Here is a 22050-nt window from a genome sequence, read left to right on the forward strand (position 1 = left end):
GCTGAGAGGGCTGGGGGAGCTATACCTCTCCTCTCATCAGCTTCTTCACCACCTGCATCAGGAAGTGGACTTGTCTCCAGGAGACAGCAGGTGAAGAAGACCCCCACAGTTTCCCAGATAAGGAAGCAGAAGGCTTGCCCAGCTGTTTGCTGTACTTTGAGAATCTCTCCATATGGACTTCAGAAAGAGACACTGAATCCGTTGCCCCTGATGAGCAATTTTCTATCTTACGTGGGCCAAGGATCTTTGTTGTACTGATGGTTATCTTGTCCCAATTTAGATCTTCATAAGCCTTCCAATTATTCTTGCTGTTAAGATAAGTACAAAAGAAAAAATTTCCCTCTTTGTAAATAAAAGAAATATTAAGGAATCTACAGTGTTTTTCTGTCATTTGGGATGGGGGAAAAGGATTAACAGCTTTTCTAAACAGGCAAAGCTTTGCTCAGAACAATGTACCTATAGCCCTCCTTCCTACTCCCTTCCCCAAGGGACTCAGCCACCTAAAACAGAAAGCAGAGTTGGAGGTGATCCTGCTGCAAGTCCCTGAGGACCATCCTGCTGGTTCGGTACTTTTCCCCCTGCTTTTGAAAATGCTGACAGCTTTCGACCTGGCAAGTTGTTAGCACTGCATTCGCAGCCACGCTGGGTGTGAATGTGTGACGCGCTGCGGCAGGAAGTGCTTGACATCCGATCTGACGATAACCGGACCTTTCTTCCAGGAAGACAAGATCATGTGGTCTCGTATGTGAGTAACCCATGTTGTGAACACCAAAGGCAGAACACTTTCAGTGATACAGGGCCCTTCCTCTGCGGGGTCCACAGGAGCTCTTTGGAAATGTCACACGGGGAGCGGTCCCCTCCCAACCTGATGTGAACGCACAGCACGAGGTTCGCAAAAGCCCAGAAAGGTGCTACGATGGTGTCCGTCAGTACCAGAGGCAAACCAAAGCTGAACGCCAGCACTGTGTGGAAAATATTGAGCTAACAGTCACAGACACGAGTCTTCTCTTTATCTTAAGCCCGGAGACAGCAAAGATAACTGTCATATCTCTCATCTCCCTCTTTCCAAGATACCTTGTTCGTAAATAGGCAACATCACCCTCAGCCCCCTCCCACATCCCTTCCTTTTTTTTACTGTGGAGAATCGGAAAGTAAAGGGTACATACAGTAAAGGAATTCCTCTGAAGTCAGATCTGATCAAGGTTTTGGGTCCTTGGTTGATTCAAAAGCCTGCGGTGATAGATGTGGTATGCTTGCTTAGATAGATCAGATTGAGATTCTACATTTTTTGTTCTGTAGAAAACGCCAGAGAAGGAGGATGCTTCTTTCCAGGAAAGTTGGATACAAAAAAGTAAGGTCTCTGGTATTGGGAAATGCCCTCAGTTGGATTCTGACCCACTGCGGTAAGCCCTCATAGTGTAAGCTTGGGAAAGCCATATATGGACACATATACACCTAAAGATACAGCTAGTCCCCAGTTATCTGGGGAAATTTTGGCTCAAAGTAACTTTTAAAGGTAAATCTGATTTCTTAAATCTCTCTAGCAGTTCTGAAAGCATTTCTTATTGTCACTGCATGCCTCAGTTTCCCATATGTACAGCAATGAGTTAGTCGGGATAACCACACTGACACATTCCCAGACAAACACTGCAGCTTTTCATCCACATTTAACATTTATCTGCTAGAATCCACCATGAGGCAAGTACAGCAACGGCTTTTGGTCCTCATGCAGTCCCAGAGTAAACCTGAACCAGTAGCAGAGCTGAAAACAGATATTTCTTGCCCAGCTGCCAAAATGAGTCCAAATGTGTCCTGGCCCAAATGAGCTCAGCCCCAGGTCAATGCCACTAGCTGAAGCTCAGCCCCAGGTCAAGAGTCATCCCTGTCCCCATCCCCTCCACCCATTTATTGACAGAATAACCCTATTTACTCTGCTCTAGCTAAAGTGTGGTTGCTTTTTGTGAAAAACAAAGGGGCACATACAGAGCTGCGGGGCTGTAAGCAGAAGGTGGCGCAGGCAAGGTAGGTGAGGAGGACCTGGGGCTAGAAGAAAAGTCGATGCTGCAGGGACGAGTGAGAGGTGGTGCAACAGTGTGAGGAGCTCAGTGTCGGGGGACAGGGCAGTGAGAAGAGCGAGAAGACCAGAGGGAGCCTTGCAGGTCAGGACTGAGAGACACCGTGCTTTGCTTTCACCTGCATGACCATTGTGGTAACCGGACCCGCTACCTACTGCCATCTTCTCTCCTTCAAGCGATCTACACCTGCCAGCCAGTGTCTGCTCCATCCCTGTGCTGGGGAGCACACACCCTGTGTTTTGCCTCTCCCTCCAATGGGACCAAGGAGGGTAGCTAAGAAATACAACAGTTGCTCAGCAACTCCCTGTCCCCCGAGGAGGACAACATAAGATATCTGCACCAGCCTCCTGGGTTGTTCTTCTCTGCACAGCTGGAGGTGCTTCCTACCCTGACTTCTTCCAGGATCCCCCTGCTCAGCCTGCAGATCTTCTCCCCCTGCAAGCCTCTGAAACCTCCATTTCAGAAAAGAAAGAAGCCATTGCACAGGGTGCGCTGACCCATTGCGGCAGGACGGTGCAGGACAAAGGCCGAACTGAAGGGACATGGCATCAGCTTATTGATCAATGAAGAGACCTTGAGCTTGGGTAAATAGATGTCCTCCTCTCTCCCCCACTCCATGCGTGAGCTGGCTTTGCATAGGGGGTGTGGGCCAGGCCTCACAGGCAGCAGCAGGCTTCAAAGGTAGGTCTGCAGTTCTGGGGGAAACCCCAGTGCCTACCATCAAATCTTCTAACAAAGAGGCTCTTCTGCTGCTGCTTCCTGCTCTCTTCCCCCCACCCCTCTGTCTGTAGTTCTTTGCTTGTGCCTGCTGTTTCTGATGGGATGCTGTGACAGCGGAGAAGTGCCCTTGCTCTCCTGGACCACCCAACCTGGTTCACTGGGGAGGAGATCCTCCCCAGAGGTTGCACGGAAAGGTGACCCACAAGAAGCAAGGGAGGGCAGGCTGTGCTGGGCCTGTTTGTACCGCGTGCCTCTCTGGAAGGGTGCATTGGAGCAAGCAGGTGTGCAGATGATTGTCCAAGTGCTGGTGTTCACCAAGATGGGCTTAATGTTCCAGAGTGAGTTACCTGGTGCTTATGTTCTGCAAGCATATTTTCATGTTGCGAGGCAGCCTGGAGGGCTTGGGGTTCAGTAACTGGGGGAAAGCAAGGAGACTGAGAAGCCCACTTCCCCCTATCATATGAGCGCTCCATGGCATCCACGCGGGCTAAAACGTGCATGAGGCCAACCATGTCCTCCCACACCTGCAGCAATTCCCTCCCATGCACTCGCGCCCCACGCTCACACGCGCCACGGTGCATGGAGATAACCCGCAGGCACTTAGACAGGGCACAGGCATTCCCCAAGAACTCTGTGCCCGCCCACGGCGATGCGTTCACATCCCTTTCCTCTCCAGCCACAGAAACACAGAAAGCCTTTGGGGGCAGCCGTCCACTGGGTGATGGCAGAGGAAAGGAGAAGGAAGGTGGGTGAGATAACCAAGATTAACGTGGCTCTCTTGGGCAGTGGCATTTCTTACCCTCAGAGTCTGGGGCTGACAGGAGAGGAGTGGTCAGGAGGAAGCAAAAGAAGCAGCCCGGGGGAGACAAGGGGCAAAGGAAGCCAGAAGGTGTCCCCTGGCACAAGCAGAGGGTGGCGGAGACCCGAACGTTGGTCAGGTGCTCCCTCCTCACTAGCTCAGCTAGTGAGTCAGCGCCAGTGTGGGCTTAGCCCTGGGACACCTGGTCTGGTGGGAACGGCAAGGTTTGGTTACTTCTAGGGACCGAGAGCAAAATGGCACAGCAGGCAAAATGCATCTTCAGGCTCCCAGGCTGTGGCTGTTTTGTGCAGCTTCTGTGTGCATTTGAGGTCATAGATTTTCTTTTGCATTAATTTCTAGGTCAGTAAAATACCAGTTTTAAAACCATTCCCAGCCTAGAAGGACAACACTTTTGTCTGCAGAGAAATTCATTATTGTAACTCATTTGTGGTTTTGGCAGAAGCAAAACCCAGGGAATGCCTTTGAAAATTGAGGAAATACCCATGCGTCATAGACAGGACAGTGTCCTGGAAGCCTGTCTCCCACGGAATTAGGGGTTTTACTCACATTTGCACTGAGCAAAGTCTTTGATGGTTAGCTTGGAGGTATAGATTCTGGGAGAGGAGCACAGAGGTGGAAGAGCACCTCCAGAGACAGATGTAAAGGGATGCAGAAAACCCAGCCTGACCATGGTGTGCTGTGTCACTAGATGCCCCTCATGGAGGCCGAGGAACAGGAGGAAGATGCCAACTCCCTCTCAAAGGATGAATCGGAGACTATCTCTCGTGACTGCCTCCGCTACGTGCCCCTTGGGATAGCCTTTCTTTTGCTGGCTGGAGCTGCTGCAGCAACCTGGTATTTCCTAGGTAAAAATTCAGCATGTTTTGTCCCCACAGAGGAGGTGGATGGGGTCTAGTCAAGGCATTGCCCAGCCCAAAGCATGTTAGTGACTCTGGGTGATCTTTACAGACTCATACATAGGGGGAACCCCCCCCCCTCCTACATATCAGCAAGGTTATCCAGTAGTGTCTTCTGTTGGCAGACTACAGACCGTGGCACCTGGAACCAGCCGTCCTGCAGTTTTACTCTGGCAGCCTCCAGGTCATCAATCGCCAGTACTCCCCGGACCTTGGGCAGGTGGAGTCCAGAGCCTTCTGGTTGGAGTCAGCTAAGCTCCAGAAGATGGTGAGGGCAATTTCATGACCAGAGCTAGCCCTGAGGTAGCTCAGTGAGTAGAAAGAGGAAGGGGCTAGGTTCCCCCATCCAAGTGACAGACCTGGTGAGTCTGTACAGCAAGGAGGATGAAACATAGGGTTTGCCATAGGTCCTTTGCCACCGTAACATTGCACAATAGTTATTAGACGACATTCTCGTTGCAGCTGAAGGAACTCATTCGTGCCACAGAGCTGGGTCGATATTACAACTCAAGCACAGTGTATGCCTTTGGGTGAGTAGCACCCACAGCATTTTTGCTTGTTCATGTGTGAAAGCTTCTAGTCAATTGTACTCTGGTTTCACTGAAATCTGGCCATGACAAACTGCTGCGGTCCCCACCAAGCTCTAGGCGAGGTTGGGCAGTCCAGATCCAGAATCGTTCAAGCATTACAGAGCTGGGAATATTTTGACATTCATGTTCATCCGAGGTCATGATGAAAAGCCAAAACTGAGAAAATTTTCAGAGGGAAAAGTTCAAGAGAGAAAAAAAATCACTGGGAAGAACTGAAAAAAAAAAGTGTGGGCTTGGCATTCTCAGGAGAAACAAAGCAGCTGGAAATGAATTTTTCTAATTCAAGAAAATAATTTTATGGCCTGATTCTAGGCACTAGAAGGGAGAGGCCAGAATGCATCATGGAAAAGGTATTCCAGCCAAGAGGCATGGTCCACCTGGGAGTAGGGAAACAGTGGAATGGGACAGATGTGGGACTACAGCTTTGCAGGTCATCACAGTAGATCAAGAAAGCAGGAATAACTTGCAAACTGACATATACATTTGCTTCTGGTTTTTTCCATGGAAAATTACACCCCTAAATTTGTCCTTCAGCTAAGGAAAATTCCAATTTTGATGTAACTCCATTTTCAACTGGGGAAAGAAAAGTTTCACTTGCAATTTTACCTCTAGCCTTTTACTGAACAAAAGTTTGTTTCAACATCTCTTCCCCCTCCCTCAGCCAATTTTCTCTGCCAGCTGGTTGAACAGAGCTTTCCCAGTCACAGTCTCCTGCAGCTTGAGCCTGCCCAGCATTAATGGCTTGTGGTAAGGTACTGGGTCATAAATCATCCACTTGTCACCACTGGGAGGTGAGACAATGAAGTTGAAGTGTTTCTTTTCAACCTCTGCTCAGTAGTAACCAAAGGTCATTTCTACCTGAAATGAGACTACTCATTAGACCAGTCTTGATTAATTATCACATTAATTTGACCATGTATGCTCTTCTTCCCCCAAAAGGACTGAGCACTAACTAGCACCATGGACATAGCAGCTCTCTTGCCCTACTCTGAGTGGTTCCTCTGGGTCACAGCAGTGAGCTGGAAAGTTCACACAGATATGTCTGATTTGTGGAAAAACAGTGGGGGGTTAATCTCTGGGGTTTGCCTCTCCAGTGATTCTGGAGAGGAACAGAGAGGGTATTTAACATGCTATTTCTCTGTTAGGGAGGGGGCTCTGACCTTCTTCTTCTGGTTTGCCCTCCAAATCCCTGAGAGTCAGCAGAAGGAGGTGACTGTTGAAAGGGTAAACACAATGCTCCACCAAGAGCTCTCCACCAGCTTCAACATCTCGGGCAGCCTGTCCTACCAGACGGAATATAGGGTCAACCCAGACTCACTGGTTCTGCTGGGTAAGTACCAGCTGCTCAGCTGTGGCCTGAGCAGTCAGAAATGCCTCAAGATTAGGAAGGTGCTGAAGGGAGGTTAGGAGACAAGACCAGAAGTCACTACTGAAGGGGATAGGGGAAACCTGAAGAGGATAGGGAAAAAAATGAGGACCAGGAGATACAATTACATATATTTCTTCCTAATAGAGAAGAACTGAAGTTTGATTTTAAAAAACATCCTTCATTTGAAGGATTAAAAAATTATTGGAGATACAGCTGACCATGACCAGCTAGGTAAGTTGTTTGGTTTTTTTCTCCTTCTTCCATCAGCTTTGGCTTCTGTGGAATAAGTTTTTATACAGGTCATGACTTTGATCAGCTCAAAAATAGCAAACAATTAGGTTTCCTACTTTCCTTTGGGAGATTATTCCAGGCTACTTGATTGAGAGAAGAACTAAGGCAACATACCTGAGTCACCACTGGTCTTCCTCTGAGACAAAGCATTGTTGCCATTTCAGTTCTTGACATGATTTTAAGGATTATTTATTGTTTCCCACAGTGAAGATCACAGCCTGTTTAAAAAGCCACCCTAGAGAACTGGTCTTAAATAGGGGTTAGATAAAGGACCAGGGATGTGTCCATATTCAATGCATCCAAGTCAAATGGAATTTGTATTTGGTCTTTATAACAAGACTTAACTTCTCAGCCTGATCTGATCCCTCTTACAGAGCCCCAAACCTCAAATGATGTTTCTTCTCTCCCCTGGGGACTCTCATTTCCAAGTTTCTTCTCCCCATGAAATGTTACATCTCCAAGTTTTTTTCTTCATGTTATCTTGCATTTAAGGTGAATCTTATTTTAATATATGCCACCCATACTTTCTTCAACTTTTCCCTCTATATTTCAGTTGTTTTGGGCGGGGGTCATTTTTTTGTGTGTCCTCAAAGAAAATTTGATTTCATCAAAATGATTTTCACTCCCTCATCCAGACCATCATGTTAAGATCTTATTCTAAAGCTACTTTAGCATCTCATGAAGACACCTCCCACAGTTACCATTAGTCACTTCTACTTATGATTTGTTTCCAGAATACCAGACCTTATGGTCAGCCAATTTAAATTAACTGTCTTAAGAAAGATATAAGAAAATATGCTAACTGCTTCCAAGTCAGTCCATCTAGCTTTTTCCCCTTAATTACTCACTTCATAATGTAATTCATAAACAAATAAAAATGATGGTGCCATTCTTTTAGCTGTTCCCAGTTCCCTCTTATTCCCTTTGCATCTGTTTCACTGTTTTATTCACGTCAGCACACCATGCTTCTTTCTATTTTGGAATTAACACACCGGTTGTAGTTTCTCCAGCTCCTTCTGCTTTCCCTAGCCCTTTCCACCTCCCTGTCCAGTCAAAAGCACAGTCCAGCAACTAAGGCAAAAGCCAGAAACCTCTTATACTGGGCCAGGGTGACCTCAAGCCAGAAAATTAACCTCTGGCTTCACTCGCTCTGCAAAATTGGAGTGAAAAAATAGCTAGCTAATAGCAAGTCTTTAGCACTTCATTGCTTTCTGACCGACTCATTTGCTGGCCTGCCTTAAGACACAGAGCTGCAAACGACTGACTAGCTCAGGAACCTCTCCAACGTTTTATTTTTACTAACAGCTACCCTCACACCAGGACACTAGGCTCCCCTTTCCCCCAAAGAGTTTCAGGACTTCCTTCTCCTTACAGGAACTCAGTTTTATTACTTTCAGGTGAAAGACTGCTTAATATCAGCTCAGCATACATCCTTCCCTACAGCACATGAGCTTCTCTAGGAGCCTGCCTTATGCCTGCAGGATCATCTTTTCCACATCTGTTTTTGCCATGACAAAACTGCTCAGCTCTCCCCGCAGAATTGCAAACTCTGCTTAGGAGCTACAAAAGACCAGAGCCCTGACCTAGGCAACCCCACAACAGCAATTCTCACACCCAGCTGACCTCACGGTGCCTTTTATTTTGGCAATTATTCCCAGTAGCACCTGATCTCTGGCCACTTCCAGTTCAGCTGGGAGGCTGGAGCAAAGCCCAGCTCGCCTGAAAGTGTTGTCCACCCTGTGACTCTGTTTTGCACAGATTTACAGTCCTTGCTGGTGGCTTTCTCTTCGTCTCCCTTCTCCAGATGTGGACTTTATAAGGATGTTGAGTAGCTCATGAACCAGTGGTCATCAAAAGACACCTCCTTCCCCACCCTCAGTAACTCCCATACTTTTCAGTGAGGGTTGTTTAAACCGGGAAAACAGGGGAGGGGTGAGCAGATGGTGAAGGCTCTGGGAAGTGGGCTTGTGCCCTGTGGTGTGGCTGGCAGAGGTGGGGGATGGCTGCTTGAAGCAATGCTCAGCCCTCCTGGGAAGGGGAAGAGGTCCTGGAATAGCACATGAAAGGCAAGGAAAAAAGGCAGAGAAGCCTGTGGTGGGCTGGAAAGCGTGAACTGGGGCTGCTGGATTTCAGGCAGAGGCCAGAGAGATTTCCCAGAGAAATGGGGTGGGGAAGGCACGACTGAAGCATGTCCCTGAGAGCAGAGAGAGAAGTACCTGGAGGATGCCCCATGCCGAAATTGTGAGCAAACCATTTACATAGGAAGGAGGGGAGTCACCACCTGCCATGCTAGTGTTCAGATACTACAGTTTTATCTTTTTGTTTACCTTCCTTTATATATTTCCTTTCTAACAGAATCCAGTGTGAAAGACATAGTAGTCCTGAAATCCACTCTGGGTAGGCTATTTTTTCCTTTCCTTTTGAGTTTGTCACTTTATGGGAGAGATTTTTACAGGGGCCAGAAATCTTGTTGGCTTCCTGGAGTTGTAAATCCTGGGAAAGGGGAGATGGGAACAGTAGCAAGGGAGCACCGGTGCCGCTGCTTGGCCAGATCCAAACTACATGACGCAGCTACGTGCTGGACTGCTCTGAGCGTCCTGACACCTCTGTCCCCATAGCACACCACTGTGCAGAGGCACCAGCTCCCAGGCGCAGTGCAGCCACCTGTAGCCTTGTCCCTCTCCTGGTGAGTCCTGTCAAATAACTTGGTGTAACGGTACAACGGTGCTAATTCCAGGCCCCATGAAATTCTGCTGAGTGGGGTGGGGGTTTCCCTGCGTGGCTTTGCACTGGATGTGCTGTCAGTCATTGAGTCGTCTGTTGTCTTAGCAATGCTGAAGATGCTTTTAGTATTTCAGGCAGTGTTGTAAGTGCTGTGGCTGGCAGCTTGCATTAGATATGCTATTAGAAACTCACCTGACTTTTAAGCTGAGTTTTACTCAAAATTCCTGGTCTGGAAGCCTGCTGAAACCTGGAAATCAGATGAGGGGGATATAAAGCTGGGAAGAATATGGGGGTGAGGAGAAAGAGGCGAAAAAGAAAATAAAGCCAGTGGAAGGTAACTGCGCTGTGCTGATATTTGAAGCCTGAGGTAGTATTAGCTTAACCAAGCAAGAGGGGACAGTTCTTATAGAGAGAAACTGGGGCAATGGTACGAGGGGACCGGTGCCACCATGACATAGGTGAAAGTAAACTGAGATCGCTGGGATGAGTCAGCCTTAGCCTGAAATGGGGCTTACACTGATATCCCAAGTGACAATCCCCTACCTTAATTTCCCTTACAACCATTCCTAAGCCCCCGTTTGCCTCCATTTATATCACCCTGAGGTTTAAATCCCTCTGTCCTTCCCCTGGATTCAGGTTGCTACAGGTACAGCTATGTCCAGGAGGATGATGTCCTAAGGCTGGAGGGCCCTGACTACCTGGCCTCCAGTTGTCTTTGGCACCTCCATGGCCTCAAGGGCTACATGATCAAGCTACGCCTGGAGTGGACTCTCCCGGACTGCAGGGACCGCCTGGCCATGTATGACGCAGCAGGGCCCCTGGAGAAACACCTGATCACCTCGTAGGTAGCTCCTGAGCAGGGCGAGCGCGGCGGGGAAGCCAGGCAGGATGGCGTGACACACCGCAGCAGGGGAAGGTGCTAGACTGCATCAGAGGAAGTTCTCTTTGATGCAGCACCTGCCTCTTGCTGATCAGCTGAAGTCACTGATGTGAGCTATCACACAGCCAGTCTGGCAGCCTGAGGGCTTACAGCAGCTCTCTCTTTGCTGGCCCCTTATTTAATTCAGTTAGTGCCTCACAGCAGGCGCGTGCTGTGGGTAACACAGACCTCCGTTGTCTTTCATTCTCGTTCTTCTCTTTCATTTGTTTATTGCCTACTTCACTCCCATCCTTTTATCTCTTTCCCCTGAGGATCTACGGCTGCAGCCGGCAGGAGCCCGTTGTGGAAGTCCTTTCATCTGGCCCTGTCATGTCCGTTGTGTGGAAGAAAGCCATGTACAGCTACTACGACCCCTTCATCCTCTCAGCGCAGGCAGTGCCCCTCAAAGGTGAGGAAGGCTGGAGGAGGGCAGCCACAGATACAGGAAGGAGAGAGGTTATCTCCTACAACATCACGCGCTCCTAGGGGGGCTCCATCCCCATTAGGGGCAGAATTCACTAGATTGCAAGGGTAGAGGTGGACAGTAAAAAGCAGGTTAGATGTGGCTCCCTCACCTGGACTCATACATTAGCATTTGGCTTGAGTCTTTACACCCCAGGCTATGGCAAGCAGAGCCTGAGTGACTGTGATACTTTAAGAGAAGGCCAAGCTCTCATGCATGGACAGACCAGATGTGGCCTGGACATCACATCCAGACGCACTTGCAGATAAATGTCAATTCAATATAAGAATCTAAAGCAGAAATATACATTACCATTACCCTTCCCTGGATAAGAGGAGGAGGCTAAAAGTCTTGCCAGGTAGAAATGGCCCCTTGAAGAGAGATAGTGGAACACCCTGGTCACCTTTAGCATCAGGCCTTAGAGCCCCTTTTCTCTCCTCCTACAATGGGGTGAGTACCTGGCATCCCCAGGCTGAGGTTGAGCTGACAGGTAGCAGGGCCTTGAATGTTTGTATTTACAGCCTGCGAAGTGAATATAACTCTGCGTGAGGGTCTGGAGCTGCAGGGGAAGATCGGCACCCCACACTACCCCAGTTACTACTCGCCCAATACGCACTGCACCTGGCACATGACGGTAAGAGCCAGCTCCCACAAGAGCGTCCACTCCGTCCCTGAAACCCGTGCAGCACTGCCCACATTAGCGAAGGGTACAGCCAGTGCTCTCAGGTCATCGTGAGAAGTGAGCAGAGGGGGCAGCCTGCCTAGCCCCCACATAATACGTGTTTTCTGAAGCAGAAGGAGTCTAATATTGCATGCTGGCTCAGAGAATCTGAAATCTGGTCTCCAGAGGAGTTCTTCAAGGCAGAACCAGATTGCTAGAAATTGCTAGGAATTACCATGCTCTGAGATAGGAGCAGAGCCACCCTGGGCTGTGGTATGGCCCCAGTTTAAAGGGTGCTTCCTTCTGGCATGCAATGTGTGAATTGACAGCTCTTTTCTGTCATATGGAGTGGGCTGCAGCACTCATAGGAGCCATCTACACTCTGCTCTGGACCTCCTTGCCTGCAGGTCCCATCCCTCGACTATGGGGTCACCCTGTGGTTCGATGCCTATGCACTCAGCAGACAGAAGCACGACCTGCCCTGTACCCAAGGCCAGTGGATAATTCAGAACCGAAGGTGTGTGCTGGGGTCCTGGTTTCTGTCTCACTTTCCACCTGGGATCAAACCTCTGCAGGTTCCCTGCTCACTTCAGGCCACCAGGTCTTAGGAAGGAGAGTCTATCACCACACTCAGTGGCCACTGTTTGTGCTGGTGCCTCTTGCTTTTCTACTTCTTTTTCAGCCTCTCTTGTTCACAGGCTCCCCAAGTGAGCATGCGTCTTACAGACTTGCTTCCAGCTACCAGCCTGCCTTCTCTGTCTCGGTGTTTGCATCAGGCTTCCTAGTTTTCTCCTGTGTGTGTAACCTTCGTGTCCTCCCACATCTCCTGTGTTTGCAAATCTGCCTGTCACCACCTCTGCAATATTATCTGTGTGTGCCATTGCCTTGCAACCGCCTCCATACAGATCTTCCACCTAGCTCCATATCCTCCTGCTTTGACTACAGCCACTTCCGCCTGCAGGGCTTCTCAAAATTAGCATCCGCACATAGCTGGGGCTGCTGCCCACCACTGCCCAGGTGCAAAGGAAGAACTGAGAGCTGCTGTGCTCCCATTTCCTCAAAGCAAGCTCCAACATGGATGGACCTATGGCTTGTGCTCTTCCTCCCACCTACTGCAAAATTGGCCCTTCCACTCCAAAGCTTCCCTCAGCCCATCTCATTTAACTTCCTGTCCACTGCTCCTGTGGGGTAACTTCTTTTCCTCTGAAGGGTCTGATTCAGAATCTATGTTCCCCCGGCTTAGGATTTCCACTTTTTCTCTCCCTGCCTTCTTCTCTTAAACTGTCAGTGCCACAGTTTCTACAACATGGCTTCTTCAGGAAGATAAATGTAAGAACCGAATTGCTTTGTGTAGCCTGACTTCAGCGCTTGCCCAGAAAGTAGGAAATGTCCAAAGATATTTAGGGTCACTCTGGACTCTGGCTCTCATGCCATATTGAAGGCATTTTGCCTTCCTGGCTGCCCACTCACACCCAGTTTGTGTGGCCCCCTTCCAACCCCAGCCCCACAAAGCCGCCTTGCCCCACTTTGTTGTCTTCTCCTCCCTCCCTTCCTGGGACATCCGTCTGTGTCTGCTCCTCAGGTTCTGTGGCCTGCGGACCCTGCAAGCCTACGCTGAGCGGATCCCAGTCACGTCCTCTGCTGACATCACCATCACCTTCACCTCACAGATCTCCTTAACTGGCCCTGGCGTACAGGCGTCTTACAGCCTGTACAACCAATCTGACTGTAAGTTCAAGCTCCTCCCTGCTCCTTAGTGGGGTGGTGGCTGCCAGCAGCCCCTGTGCACTTGGCTTGTGTTAGGAGAAACACAAGACACATCCCATGAGCCCTATGTACCATCTGCCCTTCAGGCACAGGCTCACAAATAAGTGATGCACACACCACTGATCTCCCCAAAAGTAGAGGCATTTATGTGCAAAGCTGCTTCCTCACATGTGGCCCTGCCTCATGTTGCCAGAGCATCCATGCACCAAAACCCAAGGTCAGAGAGTTGTCTACAGTCTCATCCCCATGCCCACATCATGGACTGGCCTTGGAAGTTCAGTGAGACACCATCTCTGGCTTGAAGCGCCTTTTATTTTGATTATAAGAGCTCTTAGAGAGCGTTGTTTCCTGCTCACCTTCAAGGCCGTGCAAGTGAGAGACGAATAAAACTGCACACAAATACACATACACATGTCTGTCTTTCCAAGGTTTCTCCATCTCTCTCGTAAAGGGTGCCTGTAACACATACCAGTCCCTGAATACGTGCACCTGCCAACATGTGTCTAACACCAAACCCCTTCAAGGCCCCAACCAGGTTTTAGTAACAACTCCAGAGGACCTATTTCAGCTTTCGTGCAGTGTTCAGGAGTCATGAAACAGTGCTAAACCAGAGGTGTAGCATGCCAGGCGGGTGGTTGTCCTGGCTCTTGCCCTTTGGTACAATGGGAAGCGAGGGGAGAGCCCTCTTCCCCTGGTGCATAGCCTGGCTCCATTTGCCCTTCTTCAGAGCAGGTGATGTGCCAGATTTTGGGGAGCGAGTGCTGCTGGCACGCTGCTGCAGCACACATGCGGTCAGGAAGGTGTGCAGCTCCACACACTCCACTTTCAAGCCACAGTGCTCTACTTCAAGGAGGTTTCCAGTCACTGGGGACTAACTACTCTCTGGTGGTTTCACAGCCTGTCCTGGGGAGTTCCTGTGTTCAGTGAACGGCTTGTGCGTCCCAGCCTGTGACGGGATCAAAGATTGCCCCAATGGGCTGGATGAGAGAAATTGTGGTGAGTGATTTCTTCTCCCTGCTAGTCCCTGGTCTCAGCAGGACACAGGTCCTTGCTTCTCCAAAGGTAGGGAGAGATGGGGAGGATTCAGCTGGCCTAGGTACAGCCTTGTACCTTCCCTCCGGGAGCTTAAACCCACTGCATCCTTAAAAGCTTCATCCCACTGCCATATGGCTTCAGCCTGCTCGGGAAGGAGCAGGAACGTTTCTTGCTCCTGGACACAGCACAGTCTTCCTGGGAGAACCCCCTAGTAGCCATGAACCAAGAGCTCCAGGCAGCCTGAAAGAAGACCCCTGCACAGGCTGTCCCCCACCTCATCCTGCTTTCCCCCCACCCAACCCCGACAATCAACCTCAGCTCTGGCCTACAGCCCCCTCTGCTGCCAGACCACTCAGGCATGCCCTGCTCTCAGAGCTGCCCTGCTCTCTCCCCTTTGCCCCCAGGACATTGGTGATACTTGATCTGTACAGACCCTCATATATTGCGCCCCAGTTTGGGAACATCTAAGTCCTCCATCAGCCATCAGTTCTTCATGCCAACAGCAGCCAGTGCTGACACAGACGCCATCCCTGGCATCCCAGGACTCCTGCAAAGCCCCATTCTCATAAGAACAGCATTCAGGCTCAGGCATGACACCTAATTCATCTATTTTCCCATCCCTGGTGTGAGGGAGGGGCTCATCACATTGCTGACACCACTAATTTTTCATTAGTTGTTCCCTACGGGTGTTTTTTCACAGACAGAAAGATTCCTGAACCGCTGGAAGGATTCAGAGAAAGGTATAAAGTAAAAGGAAGGAGAAATCTTTCTCAAGGAAGTTTTAATTCAGTACTGGAAATGTGAGACCTCTCACAGGATCGCCAAGGTTGGGTTTTTTATTGTCTGCAGTCTTGTTGACTGTGCGCCATCATCCAGCTGTCTGACATCAGGGCTTGTTTGCTTCCCTCATGCAAACACGGATACATGTGCATCCTTATGAGTATCTAATCCTTTCTTGAATCCTGTTAGCTTCTTGGCCTCAGGGATATCTTGTGTCATTCAGTTCCACAGGTTAACACAGACCAAGGCTGAACAAAAAAAGTGTTTGTTTCTCAGTGTTTTCAACCATCCCTTTATATTTAAAAAAAAAAAATTTAAAAAATGTGATTTCCTTCCTTTCTCACACTCTTGCCACTGTTGCATCTCTGTTTATTCACTCCATGTCTGTATGGAAGAGTCCCTGTCTTTAAAATCAATGTTCACATTGCCTCAGACCTTCACCTTTAGCCATCTGGGAGCCTCATGCTAATTACTGAAGAAATTACAGTCATTGCAGGAAGAAAATGCCCAGGAGGTACTGGCCCATTATGTTTGGTGTTGCACAGACAAACATGGGACAAGTTCCTGTTATGAGAATGTATAATCAGAAGTCAAACTCTGTGATAGGTAGGCACCTTAGGCCCGTCTCCATTCTGAGCAGCTATCAGAGCTCATGGACATTGAGGAATCCATTGTTGTTCAGGACTCATTTATCAGAGAACAAGGGGAGCAGCTGCCTGTAGGGGAAGGTGACCCAAGAGCTGAGGGTGACAGCAAGACAAGAGGAACAGTGACCTCACCAGACAGGAGGCAGTCCTACAGAACCTGAACAAGGCGAGCAGACCCTGCCTGGTGACAGTAACTCTTGGGCCAAACAAGAGTCCAGTGACCTCAAGGCAAGTCCACAGTGATGATGCAGGTCTGAGGCCAAGCCAAGAAGTGAAGGAAAGTTAGATCAGCATCCTCAAAGTGTAAGACAGCATGCAGGCATACCTACAATGTAGATCAGTCAAAGACTACACAGCTGCACTATACCAGAGCTGGTCTTAAGCACACCTTAAGAGGTGGGAGGAGGGGTTGCAGAGCCTACAGGTGCACTTAGGCCCCTGACCTCACACCTGACACCTTGTCTTGCATGCCTAATTCCCGAGTGCTTTCCTCCCACACAGTGTGTCCTGCAAAGTTCCAGTGCCACGAGGACAGCACTTGCATCGAGTTCAGCAGAGTCTGCAATCAGCAGCTGGACTGCGTCAACGGGAGCGATGAGGAGCAGTGCAGTGAAGGTAGGGAGGGGATGGTGCTGGGCTGGCAAACACCTTCCCCTATGCTTGAGCCAAGGCTGGCTGTCAGTAGTGTACTTCCCTCTTGTGAGGTAAGGGCACCAGCTGGGAGTTAACATGCCTGACCTGCTCACAATGTTTGCTTTGTTTGTAGCTGACCAAGCTTGCTCAGGAAATTCCCTGCCACCATTTATGAAGTTCCCCCAAGCTCTCTGTTGCCTCCCCCGCCTCATCAGCCCCAAAAAAGGACTTCAGACTGCATCTAAACTTGCTGCCCTCCCTCAGCCTCGGCTCCGCTTCCTCTTTGCAGGGGTCCCCTGTGGTCCTTTCACCTACCGCTGTGAAGATGGGACCTGTGTGAAGAAACCCAACCCCCTGTGCGACACCACTGCGGACTGCAAGGACCTGTCTGACGAGAAGCGCTGTGGTGAGGAAATGCTCAGTCGCACGTCAGCTAGGCAGGTTCAGGATGCCACGTAGCTGCAAGTTGCCCTCTTTTTCCCACCACCAGCCCTGCATAAGCACCCACCCTCCCTTGTTCCACCACCTTCTCCCTAGCCCAGCCCCACGGCAGCAGGGCTACTGCTCCATCCAGCAGTGGCAGTGGCAGCAGCAACGAGCCAGCTCTCCGTGCTGAGAGGTGAGCAGGCGTTTGCTCTTTGGATAGCTGCTCCCCTTCTCCTCCAGGCAGAGGCATCAGGCCAGATAGATAGACGTGTCTCGCAGGCCAGGTTCTACCCACAGGTTGCCTGTTGGACCACTGTGCTGGCTCATGTGAAGTAATGCCAGCCTAGAAGGCTCCAGCTGGGGAAATCGCCCATGACTGCATGGTCACTGTCGGGGAGAGAGCTTGTGTTTTGATTTCCCTGCTTGTTTTTTCTGGAGCCTCGGTGGGCAGCGGAAGGGAATGACTGCGAGGGTTCCCCGACAGGACAGCAAGCAGCACAGAGAGCATGGTGCCCCAAAAGGCTTCCCCAGGCTGCAGCTGGAGGTGGGGTAAGGCTGTGCAGGCATCAGCGGGGGCACCCGCTGGGACGGAGCGCTCGCTAGACCAGTCCTGGACACTACGTAAAGCATCTGCTGGCTGGGCAAGGCAAGGGATTAGAGGTCAAACTCTTCAGTCAATTAAGAAGGAAAGGAAAGGCAAGCACAGTCTATCATGTTCCCTTCCTTCCCTGAAGTACCTGCTGTGTCTCCTCCTCCTCAGACTGTGGGCTGCAAGCCCCTCTCAGCAGGATCGTGGGTGGTGCGAATTCTGTGGAAGGGGAATGGCCATGGCAGGCCAGCCTGCAAGTTCGAGGACGCCACATTTGTGGGGGAACACTTGTTGCTGACCGCTGGGTGGTCTCAGCTGCGCACTGCTTCCAGGATGAGAGGTAAATGGAGAGGGAAGGGTGCTGGGCAGGAGAAGAATCTGCATTGCTTTCCATGTCATGCATGATGGGAGGATCACCCAGCTTGTGAAAATATCATGGGGCAGATGTGCCCCTCATCGGGCACCTGTGCCATCCTCCTCTGTGGCTTGAAGCCGGAGAAAGGGGTACGGATACACGCACTAGCTTTTGGGTGTGCATGCAGGGAAAAAGGGGCAGTGCTGGGATTCACAGAGAAGCTTTGGGAGGGCAATGGTGGTGGAAGACACTTCACAGCTCCACCTTTGCTTTGGCTCTGGCTTGTCTCCATGCTTTCAGAACCGTGGAGGTGTCAGCATGTGCTGGGATGGGACCAGGGTAGCATTACCTGCGGAGGACACTGTTTGGGTCCCGTGCCCCCCACCTGCAGGGCCTGCCCTTTTGGGAGGAAGCACGGTCTCTCCCCCGGTTCCTTCCACCCGGTGTATGTACCACAGCAGTGGCAGTAACATATAGATCAGGGCAGGTCACTCATTCTTTCAAACTGGGAAGAAGTGAGGAGAGGGAAGGTCCACAGCTGTGCTGGGCAACAGGGCTGGGTGGGAGAAGGAGTGTGCACCCTCAGGCCCAATCTCCATTTCTTCCAAACTCCTTTTTTCCCCTACCAGTGAGCTGGCAAGCATCCCCCACCTCCCCAGCTACTACTGATGGACTTCCCCAGCCGCTCTTCCCTCCTGGTGCTATGTGAGCATGGGGAGGAGGAGCTGCTGGTCATCCTCAGTATGGTGATGCCAGCCTTGGTAGGACTGGGGCTGTTTTGCAGTTGCACTTCTCACCTCACCCTGCTTCTGCCATGCTCCTATCTGACTCCTACAACCCAGCAAGGAAGCTCACCAGCACTGGGAGCAGGCCTTTCAAGTGGTCCATGCAGGCTGAATTTGGCCATTTTGGAGTGTCCCAGTGCAGGATGGATGGAGCTAGCACAGCCCTGTTAGATGGCATATGTGTGTGCCTGTCAGGAAGAGAATTTAAGTGGTGTGAGAGATAAGAAGTAATGGAAAAAAGAGGAGCTGAAGAACAGCAGCAGCCTGGGGTGTACCGTGCTATGGGCAGCAGCCTGTGTGGGCAGTAGGCTGGAGGTGAGTCCTGAAGGAGAGTTTGGAGCAAGAGAGATGGTCAAACCAAATCAGGGAGTTTTTTGCACCCAGAGGGGCACTGTGGGAGAAAATGGCATGTGTAAGGCAAAAGGTGGACAGGACTCTGAGTCTAAAATCAGTCCTCTTTCTGCTTCCTCCTGCTCTGGTCCAGGGTGAGTTCCCCTCTGCTCCTCACCCTCCTGCTGGAGACAGAGTCTCCCTTGGCTGTTCACTCTTAGCTGTCCTGTTCTCAGATTCTGTGTGTATGCCCAAAGTTGGTTCCACTGTACAGGCATGTCAAGGCATCAAAAAGATGTCCCACCCAGTTTCTTGAAATCAGTAGCCAAATAAAAAAGAGGTCCCTCTGAGGGAGATGATCATCCATATCAGAGACTCCTCAAAAGACTGCAACAGAAGGATCCAGGCTCTGCCCATCCTTCTCTGTTCATGTGATGAGTTATCTCTGTTGCATCTTACAGACTGGCCTCTCCCTCCATCTGGACCGTTTACTTGGGCAAATATTTTCAAAATGCCACCAGCCACACAGAGGTGTCGTTCAAGGTGATCCGTCTCTTCCTCCACCCTTACTACGAGGAAGACAGCCATGATTATGATGTGGCCCTGCTCCAGCTGGACCATCCTGTGATCATCTCGCCCTTGATCCAGCCCATCTGCTTGCCTGCTCCTTCTCACCTCTTTGAGCCTGGCCTTCATTGCTGGATCACTGGCTGGGGAGCCCTCAAGGAAGGCGGTAGGTGCAAGGTCTTTGTAGCAGAGCCAAGGCAGAAACATATGTTCAGATGTGGGGTAGGCAGAACAGGCTTCTGTTGACCCCAGAGCTCTATGCCTCCTTCACGCCCTTTGATTTTGTGTCACAGGTTGGCCAAAGTTACCTGTTGAGTGCCTTGAAACCTCATTCAGAGAGGCAGGCATGAGAGTCTGGTAACCTGTATGGGGACAGCATGTATTTCTTTATCCAAAGACTAGAATAGCCCCTCAGTAATTAGGGGTCTGTCTAGTGGCTATTCAGCCATGGTCACAGCATGGAGCAGCCCCAGTCCTAAAGCCCAACCCCATGCTTACATAGACATGTGGGATCCTGTTGGGTCGTTCCCCAGGGACGATGCCTGACCAGAGAGAGTTGAGATAAAAAACCTGCTCTTCATCAGGCTGGGACTGGGTTTCCTGTTTGCAGGCCCTGCAGCAACATTTTCCCCATGTCAAAGACCCTAGGATCTGGGTCACCCCAGCAACACCTGTACTAGCAAATTCAATGGGAGCAGTGCAGTGTCCCTTGAGGATCACACTGTGTAATTGTTAGTATGTGCCCTGGTTCCTTTTGACAATTCTGACCACATATAGCACCCACACACTGCTGTGGGACAGCACGGGCCAAGACCTGTTGCCATGGGGTGGTATGGATGAGTCCATTCTGTTTTGCGAGGAAGAGTTTAGCTGCATGAGAGAACCTTCATGTTCTCTCTCTCCCCATAGGGCCAGCAAAACAGGTCCAAGCTGTTGTTTAGTAGCGCATGACACAGGAATACAGATGTGCTTACCCAGGTCAGCTTAATGCCTTCACTCACTCACTCACTCACTCACTCACTCACTCATTCACTCACACACTTGCTCCAGCTGCTTCCTAAATGGAAACACTCAGGGGTCTATCCAGGACTGGACACTCCTGGTTTGCATACTTAGCTGGAATAGCTTAACATCCATTTCAATGAGAAGCAAACCCAAAACTCTGACATCCCAGAGGTTTCCCCAAACCAGAATCCCCCTCATCCCAAAAGGTGAAGTGCCCACAACATATCCCTGTAGGGAAAGGGACTGAGGGGGAATGTTACTCCTTCCATGCAGGTGAAGTGTTCTGCTGAAAGTCAGAGACTGTGATGCCCATGAAGAGCAGAATAGAAATTCAGACGACAGCTTTCAGCGTGCAGTGAGATGGGCATGGGCTGGGGGATCACAGTAAACAGTGGGAAGCTCCACCATTCCTGACCTCCACTACTTTACTTTTGGTGCTCTACCCCTCAGGGCACATCAGCAGTGTTCTTCAGAAGGTGGACGTGCAGCTCATCCAGCAGGACATTTGCAGCGAGGCCTATCACTACATGATTTCTCCCAGGATGCTGTGTGCTGGGTACCACAAGGGCAAGAAAGATGCCTGCCAGGTGACAGAGGAGTTGTGGGATCAGGGTTGACTACTGGAGGTGGAGTGTGTCCCAAGACTCCCAAATGCACTCCATAGCCTGAAATGAGGGTGAAAAGACCATAAAATGCCTTACTCCGCCAACACTTCCTCTAATCTAAGTGGCCAACAACAGCTCTCTGGACCCCATCTTCCCAGCATCTTTGCTTTTAGACAGGATCCGAAAACACTTAAACTTTTCCTTTTCTCATTTCAGCCCATTCTCCACACTTTACCTCCCATTTTCGAGTCACATTACATCAGTCTCCTACCCCCTCAAGCCTCTTCAGCATCTGTCACACACAGTAACCTGTCTGTTCCTTCATTACTATCAATCTCAAGGAATTCCTCTGTCTCCCATCCCTCTGGGTATCCAGTTAAATTCCACCAGTTTCCTTGCTCTCCACATATTTGGAAATGCCACACAGAGCAGAAGGAAACAATAGAGCTGTCAGCTTCTTGGGACCTGGCTAAGGGGGAGGAATTTGCATGATGAAGGAATGCAACAATGGGTTGGATGTTTGCACTGGAGACTGTTTTTGACATCTGACTAAGGTGCAAGGAATGTTACAGATGTCCCCAGCATGCGTTGAGGGGATACAGGAATCTGCATAGAGTGGGACTCAAAGCCAGTATAATCAGCCAGCAGGAGAAGCTGGAGAATGACTATCACCTCATTTTTCTTTCCCTCTCTCTAGGGTGATTCTGGAGGTCCGCTGGCCTGCAAGGAACCCAGTGGCAGGTGGTTTCTGGCTGGTTTGGTCAGCTGGGGAATGGGATGCGCACGTCCGAATCACTATGGAGTATACACCAGGATCACTCAAGTGCTGGGCTGGATGAACCAAACTATGAGCTGAGAAAAGTGCATCTCTCTCTTCCCATCAGACCTACACTCATATGGCACTCATTCCTGATCTTGCTCACTTGCCTCTCAGAGAAAGAGTTTCTGTGTGGGATGCTGTCAGACCCAGGATGCTCTTTTGAGCAAGGTAAAAACAG

At 50.1% G+C, this 22050-nt stretch overlaps 1 protein-coding gene across 1 annotated transcript; it reads left to right on the forward strand.

The window, feature by feature from the left end:
• Positions 1–4303: 4303 nt before the first annotated feature.
• On the forward strand, positions 4304–21908 carry TMPRSS6 (transmembrane serine protease 6; the record flags this gene model as incomplete). Its single annotated transcript, XM_082014324.1, has 17 exons — positions 4304–4460; positions 4637–4779; positions 4974–5041; positions 6247–6431; positions 9117–9158; positions 10122–10326; positions 10677–10813; positions 11389–11501; positions 11936–12045; positions 13111–13256; positions 14193–14291; positions 16259–16372; positions 16680–16796; positions 17577–17745; positions 19337–19608; positions 20898–21034; positions 21750–21908. 17 exons carry the CDS (start codon positions 4304–4306, stop codon positions 21906–21908), a joined length of 2373 nt encoding a protein of 790 aa, XP_081870450.1.
• Between the last annotated feature and the right edge of the window lie 142 nt (positions 21909–22050).

The sequence above is a fragment of the Phaethon aethereus genome (genome assembly GCF_964289735.1).
Source record: "Phaethon aethereus genome assembly, chromosome: 1".
Taxonomy (NCBI): domain Eukaryota; kingdom Metazoa; phylum Chordata; class Aves; order Phaethontiformes; family Phaethontidae; genus Phaethon; species Phaethon aethereus.